The sequence below is a fragment of the Episyrphus balteatus genome, chromosome X, assembly GCF_945859705.1.
Source record: "Episyrphus balteatus chromosome X, idEpiBalt1.1, whole genome shotgun sequence".
NCBI lineage: Eukaryota > Metazoa > Arthropoda > Insecta > Diptera > Syrphidae > Episyrphus > Episyrphus balteatus.
In genome coordinates, this window is record NC_079138.1 from 7,137,609 (window position 1) to 7,147,200 (window position 9,592).

Below are 9,592 nucleotides of genomic sequence, written 5' to 3' on the forward strand. Positions count from 1 at the left end.
TTTAAAATTTGAATAAATGACTTCACTTGGTCATACTGTTATTTAAAGTAGAATATAGTAAAAAGAGCAGTTTAATTTCATTTCAATAAGAAATAGAGAGCATATTTTAAGAGTGATAGAAGTGGTCTTATTGTTTTGTCCATCACTGTAGTTCCTCTTCATAAATGTGTGGTATATTTTCGAGGTTAAAAAAAGCCTATGCCTACTGAATAATAAACTCACAGTTATTTCGGTTTATTATTTCATCATAATTTATTAGTTATTTTAGTGATGTTTTGGTTTTTAAAATCATTTAAATAAAAAATTAATTTATATTTTCACTCAACCTTTCGCTAGTATTTTGTAGCTTCCTCACAGATATTTCTTTTTTGAATGTTGCAGCTAGTCGTTTTCCATTGTGGCCGTAAGGGAAATAAGTCCAAAACGAAATTTTAATATTAAAAAAAAACACATCGTTTATGAGAAAAAAATTTAAGGAAATTATTTAAAATTAAAAAAAAATATAACAAATTATGGCATTAAATAATAAAATCACAAAATAATGCTAATAATAGATTAAATCAATAATGTAATTAATCAATATTTAAATTTTAGTTCATAGTTCTGTTTTTTTTTTTTCACTGACAGTATCTGTAGCAGGAATGGATAAATACTTTATTTATTTTATATTTATTAATTATTATAAAATGGAATACTATGATCTCTGTTCCGAATTAGATTTCATTTAATGTGTTGTTGTTTTTTTTTTTATAATTTAGAATAAAATCACCGATGAACGTAATCATTTATAAAAATTCGAATGTAGTTGCTAAGACGAAGAGAGTTGATTTTTCTTTCAAATCTAGAGTTCGGTTGTCATTCGATTGGTGAGCATTTGAACACGCTTGGCATTGCAACTCTTGCATAAAACATGATCGTCCAGAGGATAACATCCACGACCTTCAGCTTCGGATGAGAGAAGCAACCCACAATCCTGCAATTTTTTTTTATTTTATTTTTTAAGTAAACGTCAAATCTTTCTCTCTTTTGATTTTTATGTGTTACCTCGCATTTATAGCACTCAAAATGAAAGCTTCTATCTAAAGCTACCACGCGAACGGTTTCTTCTTGTCCATGTTCTGGCATAATTGGCAGCTTACAAACACAACATCGAGGTGCAAATTTCCTACGATAAGAAATATAAACATGTGATTTTGTTTAGAAATTACAACGAAATTTTAAATTCAAAAAAAACACTTGCTTATGAAAATCAGCAATGCAATAATTTTGATTGGTAGCATCAACTGTGAATGGAATTCCATCTAAACTATTGCCACAAACTACACATGTAAAACACTGTGGATGGTATGGTTTGCCAGTAGCACGAAGGATACGCTCCAATATTGGCTTCATACAAACAGAGCATTTCTCCAATGTGTTTAAATAATCAACTTCACAATAAGGCTTGCCATCAAGCGCATAAAATGGTTTGCCTTGCAAATTGATTTGGCATTGAGAACATGTGAAACATGCAATGTGATAAACCTGATCCATAGCTGTACAACCAGAATTTTCACCTATCACTCTCTCGTTGCAAGCAACACAAATGCCTATAAAAAAATATGTTTCATCATTTACAATATTAATTGGAATAGATTTGATTACCAAAACTATCAACATCATTGCCAGCATCCATTGAATGAACTAAAAGATCTGTTAAGGCTTCAACTTCAGCTTCTTTGTGGCTTTGTAATTTTGTGCCATTACTTGCGCTCCCTTCTAAATGAGGAATGATATTCAAGCTAGTATTTCCTTCTACTCCATCCACTCCAATTGCAGCTCTATCAACTTCAGAAACTTGAGGACTATTGACATAAGACGTATATGGCAAGTAGTTAGATCGTGATGATAGCTGACTAGGGGGCCGTGGGTTTATTGGTTCATATATCGACTCATAAGTAGAAGAGCCCTTTAAAAAAAATATTTAAAAAAAAACAACACTAATTAAATATTAATTTAAAAAAATAAATAAACAATTAATTGCTTCATTAGCATTAGTTGCATTCTGCTTAAATATTATATCTATGTATGGATTTTTTATATGCGCATGTATGTATGTGTGTGTACCTGTGAAGAACTGCCATAACCATAATAATCCGAAGAGGATTGACCAAAGCTGCGCTGAAATTAGTTGTTAGTTTTTTTTTTTCAAAAGCACGCAAAAACCAAATCATATTAGTAATTGAACTCCCAACCCCAAAAACATACAATAACATCTTTATTTTATATAAATAATATGCAATTTATAAATATATAAGACCTACCTGTGAGCTTGGGCTTTCATAAGCACTATAGTCATTGTTATGATAAGCCATATTCATGTATGTTTGTTGTGGTTCAATACAAGACATCTCGGCATGTTGGGCTGTGGCTTGATTATTCATTGCGGCAACTCCGGCTTTTGTTTTTGCTGAAGCATTAGCTACATATGCCGACATGGGATAGGATGGCAATTTAGGATAGATGTCGGTGGCTCGGCGTAACTCACTGTAAGATGAACTTACAGGACTTGGCGGTGGTGGAATGTCTTCATCAGTTACACTGCACTGGTTGTTATATTCTAATGGATCTGTTATATTAAGGGCTGTTGAAATTTCTAAAGGTGGTGGAGGTGGTGGCGGTGGTAAGTCATCAACTTTGAAACGAAAATGAAATTTAATGTTTGAAATGTTTAAATGGTTGGGAGTTTTTGATTTTTTTTTTTTTCATTTGTAAGTAAAATTAAAATAATAAATAAAATCATTGAGATTGACCGAGTCTAAATGTTTAAACCGCATAGAAATACACATTGAAGCAAAAGTAGGACGCTTGCACCCTTTTTGCTTAGTACGGTAGAATCTATCTAATAATTTTAAACGAAATGAAATTGTAAATACAGTTGAAACTCGATTATCCGGGATTCGATTAACCGGGACGCTCTATTATCCGTGATGAAAATAATTGAAATTCTTTCTCGACAATAAACAAAATTTATTTATTTAAACTCTATTATCCGTAATAAACTCTACTATCCATAATATGAGAACAGGAAAGAAGAAAATTTAACTAAAAATACAAAATCGGCACTCAAAAATAAAGAAAATATTTTAAATTTTTTTTGTAGAGAGTCTCACTTTTTAATTTTTTTTGAAAAGTAGAATTATTCTGGAACAATATATCAGGATCTACTGCTAGTTGACCGCATTCACATTAATTCAATCGAAGAAAAGCAACGAGTAAAAGCCCCTGTCACACAATAGGTGTGTTTTTTATTACCACCGGGCTTAGCTGGACAAAAAAAAACGCCTCGGGGCTTAACCGGAAATCTTGACAGCACTGCTTATTGAATGTTCCGAAATCAGCAGACACAAAGGAAATTTAGAGTTTTTATATTTATCGCTTTCGGGTTTTCTTGTATTTTTCTAAATTCTTAACAATTTATGAAAAAATTAGTTTAGTACCACAGATTTAAAACTGTTCAAAAAGTTAACCCAGAATTATAATTGGAGGAAGCAGTCGGAAGCTTATGTCAAATCCTACGTTTGTTTTCTTTGAATTTTTAGCCCAAGGGGCTAAGGTGTTGCAGCATTTAACGTGTAAATTGCTTAGCCCTGACTGCGCTTTTTTTTTTGTCCAGCTAAGCCAGGTGGTAATAAAAAACAAACCTAAACATGCAACAATTTTTTAATTTTCCTTAAAGTTCATAATACTCGTAATTAATGTCGTGATATTATGTATGTTCAAACAAAAATATGAATTGTTACGTTTATGGAAAAATTTTTTAATTGTTTTCTTTTTTTTTTTATAAATTTTTTAATAAAAACATATAAATTTTTTCTTGAAAAAAAAAAGTTCTATTTTCCGGGATTTTCGATTATCCGTAATGGGCTCGGTCCCGACCATCCCGGTTAATCGAGTTTCAACTGTATATATAAAATTGGTTTCTCAGAAACGGTTCTAACGAATTCGATAAAATTTTCAGGGTTCTTTTTTCTAAGCGAGTAAAAAATTTTGGAAATACTTTTAGAAAAATCCGCCAACTGCCACGCCCACTTTTTTCATTTATAAGTTTTTCGGTAACGATTGTAAAGATGTCGATTAAATTTTCTGGGCTGGTTTGTTTCTAGGGTCGGAAGTACTTTCTCATACGTTAGGGGTATTCATGAAAAGGTGTGAACTTTGTGTTAACCTGGTAAACGTGGGAAATATGTCAACTTTTTATGGATTTGACAGTTCATTTACCAAAATTTACCATTTTACCAGGATTACCAAGGGGTTACACCGTTGCATGAATATCCTACCCCTATGTTTTTTTTTCTCTGGAAATGGATTCAACGATTTCAATAAAATTTTAATGGGTTGTTTCTCTAATAAATTAAAAACTGTAAATAATATTTAAAATATGTATTTTTGTTTTAAATATTGTTATTTGTTTGTTACAAAAACTAAACAGCCATTTTATATTTGACGATTTGATCATATATTGAAACTTTGAAATGACTTGTTTATTTAGTAGCATGAATACATTGAACAAATACGTTGTTTGTATCATTGAAATTGATGAAGATAGAAAAGCACACATTATTTTTGTTTTACGTATTGAATTGGTGGGCCTTAAATCTGAATTTAACCAAGTCACAAAAATTGAATTCGGAGAATTAAATTAAATACGCTACCATTGAATTTTACTGTCAATTTTTTACCTAGAACAAATTACAATTTGAAAGGAAACACTTTTTGACCTTGCGCAAATTAGATTTTAATTTTTTTTTTACTTGGTCCGTTACAGCAGTGGGAGCTCCAATTTATCTAAGTATGTATAAAAGAACTCACAACAAGCCACCCCCTATATTAACGAGAACTAATGTCAAACTAATATTATAATAATTGGAAACAGTAATCTTACTTAAAAAATTGCAAACTCAAAGGCACTTTCAAAAATTACTGTTTGCCTTGGACCTTTTAAGGAGAATGGGCATTTTAGACGTTCGGCGGCCGTTAATGAAATTATTATCAAATGAAAGAACTATAATTTAGGAAAAACTTTTGCTATTGAGGTTTGTCTCTATTGCATTAAGAATGTGAGATATTGCAATATTAGTATTGTTAATACATCGTTCAGTGTGTGAAGGCCAAATCGAATTATATTTTTATTTCAAATATAAAATACCATGCTTTTTAATTTTCTGTGAGTTTTAAGACATTAATCTTGAATATCCGACCAAAAGAACTCATAATATAAGATTTTTAAGCCAACAACTTTGAAATTTAGTTCGAGTTTTCAAACGATTCAAACTAAAAAAAATTTAATAGCAACACTCTCAAATAGTTTGGGTTCTATAGGTTGGATATTCAAGATAAAGGTCTTCAGGCTCAGTAAAAATGACAGAGCACATAAAATACATATTAAAGTTACAACATTGAGACCATCTACATAAAGTGTTTGATGCAAAGATGCATTTTATCCGTTTCTGAAGTACTCCACAAGGATAAAACTTCTTTACAACATATGGGCAATTCCATGGTAACTCACGTTACATTCACAAAAATTTCCAATATATATGTAAATAGATTTTTTTTTGTCAATTTAAATATAAATTAATTCGAAAATACTGTCGATGAATTTAGCATAAATATTATTTTCATAATTAAGCAAAAAATGTTTCTTTATTTTAAGCATTTGCTTGGGAAAATTAAAAGTCGGTTGGTAACTCACGTTACAAAAATCGGACACGAATTTTTAGAGTCCGACGTTATGAAGTTTTTCTGTGAAATTTAGAATCTTAATTTGTTTTAAATGAAGATTTCATATATAAAATATTACAAGTTTTTAAAATCAGTGACAAAACCAAACATTTATTCAATATTTCGATGAAAAATTTGAAAATATTCTGCTAACTCACGTTACATAAATTTTGTAACTCATATTACATGCGATTTATTGTTGCAAGAATAAATGCATTTTCATTAAAGTAATTTTAAAATCAGATATTGTGTAACAAAGCTTGCTTAAATGGTTATTTATTTTAGCAATCAGAAGGGGACATTGTCATCGTCACTATTAGATTCATCTTGGGCCCTATCGTGAATCTCCCGGGGAATTTTGTTTCCTACGGAATATTTTATTCCCAAGGAATTTTTTGTGCTATCGTGAATCTCCCTCGGAATTTATTTCCAGGGAACAAAAAATCGTATGAAATGACGTCTAAATTCCCCTAGAATATTGATTGGCGATACCAATAAATTCCGAGGGAAACTTTTTATGATCATTTTCGTTCCCATGGGAAATATTCCCAGAGAAATTTTTATTCACGATAGCCCCCCTTGTTTTTGTTTTCTGTAGGCTCTTTTTTCCGTCACATTCATGTGAAATTCTTGTGTAGTTGAAAAGCTTATACTTTAAAAATGCTTTAAGATTATTTATACTCCTTGAATTTAATTTCAAGCCATAAGGGAATATAACAAAGAATCTGTTCTTGCAACTTGCATAAAGAGGTGGCTCTAAAAAAATGTTATGGAATTCAAAAAAATTCAACGTGGATATTATTTTGACCAAATTATCGAAGAAAAAAAAATTTTCCATTAGTGTGGTTCAGTTTTTTTTTTTAATCATTGAAAAAATAAAATTAATTTTCACTGCAGAGAAAGTTTGTAAAACATGGTTTATCATCAAATGTAGTTAATGTAAAATAGGGTAGGTATTTTCGCATTAGGGGGCTTAGAAAAATGGTATATTTTATATTTATGTACCTACTCTTGGAATTCAACTAAAACCGATTTAATTAATTTGATATGAATTAAATATTACTATAGCAAAAAAACGCACTTAACGAACTTTCTGTGCACTAAAATTTTTTTTTTATACGCAATACAAAAACAAAACACTTTTGGGATCCATTTTAGCTCGGCTAAATTTTTTCGATAATTTGTATGGGATCTAAAATTTAGCGCGAGCTGCGTACCAGGCTTTACTAAACAAAACTCATTCGGTCGTCATTTTTTATATTTTTTTTTCTGACACTCAGTGACTGCTGAAAATTGTACTTCCGCAGCACATAGGAGTATTCTGGTCGAAAAGCTGGATAAAAGTCGATTTTCTAAAAATCAAAATTTTGAATTAAATTTTTTATAAAGCGGTTGGTAAATATACATACACTTCTTTTTTTTGTGGTAAAGTGTGTGGTGGGCAAAACAAGTTCAAATTCAGCTGTTTATTTTCTGGATTTTTTTTTGTAATTTGTGGTGATTTGGTGAGTATTGTTAGGAGATTGTGAGCGAGTGTGCTTTTAAACATAAAATTTGCAAATGAAAAATACAATTGCAGGTATTGAATAATAATTAAAGAGTAGTTATGGAAATATAAGTTTTTTGTTCAATTAAATGACAGTGGGAAAAGACTCTGCCACATATAGATAATTGTATTGCTTTTTTTTATGTCTAAGTGCTTTGTTATAGTATACCCTACTATTCTGCTTCCATACATAGATTTATGATAACTTTGACTATTCTTTTAATTTAATATTAAGAATTTGGGTGCGAATTTTTGCGATTAACAAAATAATTTGCGAATGAAATTTTAATGTTTTTTTTATTGAACTTAATGCATTTGGATTCACTAAGCCCTAAAAATCCCAATGGTTCCTTTCTAGAACCTCTAATAGGATTTTAGATATTTTATCATTTTGGGTGTATGAAATTTCATACTTTTTTTAGTTTTTCTTATTACAAGCGTTTAAAAAGTTTATCAACTTATTTATATACATAAAACCGCCTTTGCATTGCATAAATAATAATTTCTAGCAAAAATAAATTGTTTTACTTCAAAAAATAATTTTGATCGAAATACTGCTATGTGCGCAGGCCTGCAAACATTCTGCAGAATTTGTGAGCAGAAACACGATTAGACTAACGCAGATTTCCGACGTTTATGAAAAAACCCGTTAAAACATTTAAATATACCCAAATATTAATAAATAATATAAATACAATTAAAAAAATAAATTATTTACCATTATTTTCGAAATTGACATTACTGTAGATAAAATTATTTGTAGCTGTTGTCAAATTATCATTGCCAGCAACTGCACCAAATGCTTGTGCTTGTTGTTTATGATTAATGTTACTATAAACATTCAAAGGATCATTTTCTTTTCGTCGAATATCGATGGAAGACGATGAAGATGAACATAATTCACCACCTCCTATTCCTCCTCCTCCTCTTGATGGCTTAATATTTGAATACATGTACGATTTGGCACAAGTTACATCGCTACCATTGCTCGAACTATCATTCAAGAACGATGCCGAAGACAACTTTGGTACAACTACTTTGTTCTTTTGCAAAAGACCCTTCTTCTGAAGTTGCCTTTTATGATGTTCCAGTGCTTCCAGTTGTTGGTCCAGTATGTCCGGATTGTCTAAAGTAACTTTGTTGTTGCTATAGATATGGTGACTGGTGTAGCTTGGCTGTTTGCGTTGCAGCACAGGAAGAATAGCCGGTCCAGCAGCAATAGCTGGCTGCTTTGAAGAAGACGAACTCTTCTTGACAACAGTAGAATCACTCTGTAAACGTTTAGAATACAAAGGTTCACATGTTTGCTTTACAACCATACTCTGTGGTACCTAAGGCGAACAAAGGATTTACCAACAAAACACAAAATTAAACAACAAAAACACAAAACAAAAATTAAAATCAAAAATGACCTAAAACAAAAAAAAAAAAAAACTATATTAAATCAAAAATAACAAAAAAATAAAACAAAAAAATAAAAATAAAAACCTCAGGAAACTGGAAATTATTTTTTTTGTTTGGCTTTGGTGGAACGGCAGGTCCAACTTTTTTGGGGCTTACATCGTTAAGTGAACATTTTCCAGTTGGATTTGGGTTTGATGGATTGGTGACTGCTGATGATGCATCATTGAAATTTTTTGGTGAAGCTGAGCTGGAGGAATACACCCTTGGTGCTAGTGGATAGGTATTTATGAGTCTGAGCTTGGCTAATTGCTCATCCAATGGATCCATTATTTTATGCTAGACACGAACACAAAATAGACTCGTCAATAATTAGAGATAAACATTTGATTTTGATTAATTGATTCAATTCAATGTAATTCTTTCAAATTTACCTAAATTGACACCAACAAAAAAAAATCATTGATATCAAAACTTTTTAAAAATGTTCACCACAGATGACTGCGAGCGGATACGAATACTGAAATGTTTCTCTTTTCTCTTTCCCAGTTTTGATGACTGCTGGCAAAAAAAAATATATGAAAAAAGGATGATTTTTTTTTTCTTTTTTTGTCGACCGCAAAAGAACTTTCTCTTTTCTTTTTAGCGACTGGAAGGAAGAAGTCGAAGATGGGCAATTTTTCCAGTGACGATGACGAGTTATTTGTTTTTGTTGTGTTTGTGCTTGTTCTCACGTGAAGACATTTGAAGAGATTTTCTGTGATTTGTGTGTGTGCGACTTGAAGAAAAGAGAGGGGAATGAAATTTTTTTTTAAATTTTATAAATATTTGGCTTATCGGAATGTCAAGCCTGGTACGCTGCTCGCGCTAAATTTTAGCTCC

General features: G+C 30.9%; 1 protein-coding gene across 7 annotated transcripts; it reads right to left on the reverse strand.

Annotated features, from left to right (window-relative positions):
* Positions 1-735: 735 nt before the first annotated feature.
* LOC129920579 (lipoma-preferred partner homolog) lies at positions 736-9,283 on the reverse strand. Of its 7 annotated transcripts, none has more exons than XM_056001941.1 (9): positions 9,145-9,283; positions 8,870-9,049; positions 8,028-8,640; positions 2,304-2,674; positions 2,107-2,160; positions 1,645-1,948; positions 1,241-1,589; positions 1,045-1,165; positions 736-973 (listed from the first exon to the last, which is right to left on the reverse strand). In XM_056001941.1, exons 2-9 carry the CDS (start codon positions 9,038-9,040, stop codon positions 842-844), a joined length of 2,115 nt encoding a protein of 704 aa, XP_055857916.1. In that variant the 5' UTR covers positions 9,041-9,049; positions 9,145-9,283; the 3' UTR covers positions 736-841. The 7 variants fall into 7 exon arrangements, with proteins under 7 accessions (XP_055857916.1, XP_055857917.1, XP_055857915.1 ...); XM_056001942.1 differs by having other exon boundaries at positions 8,028-8,580; positions 9,145-9,282; XM_056001940.1 differs by having other exon boundaries at positions 8,028-8,580; positions 8,798-9,049; positions 9,145-9,282.
* Positions 9,284-9,592: the final 309 nt, after the last annotated feature.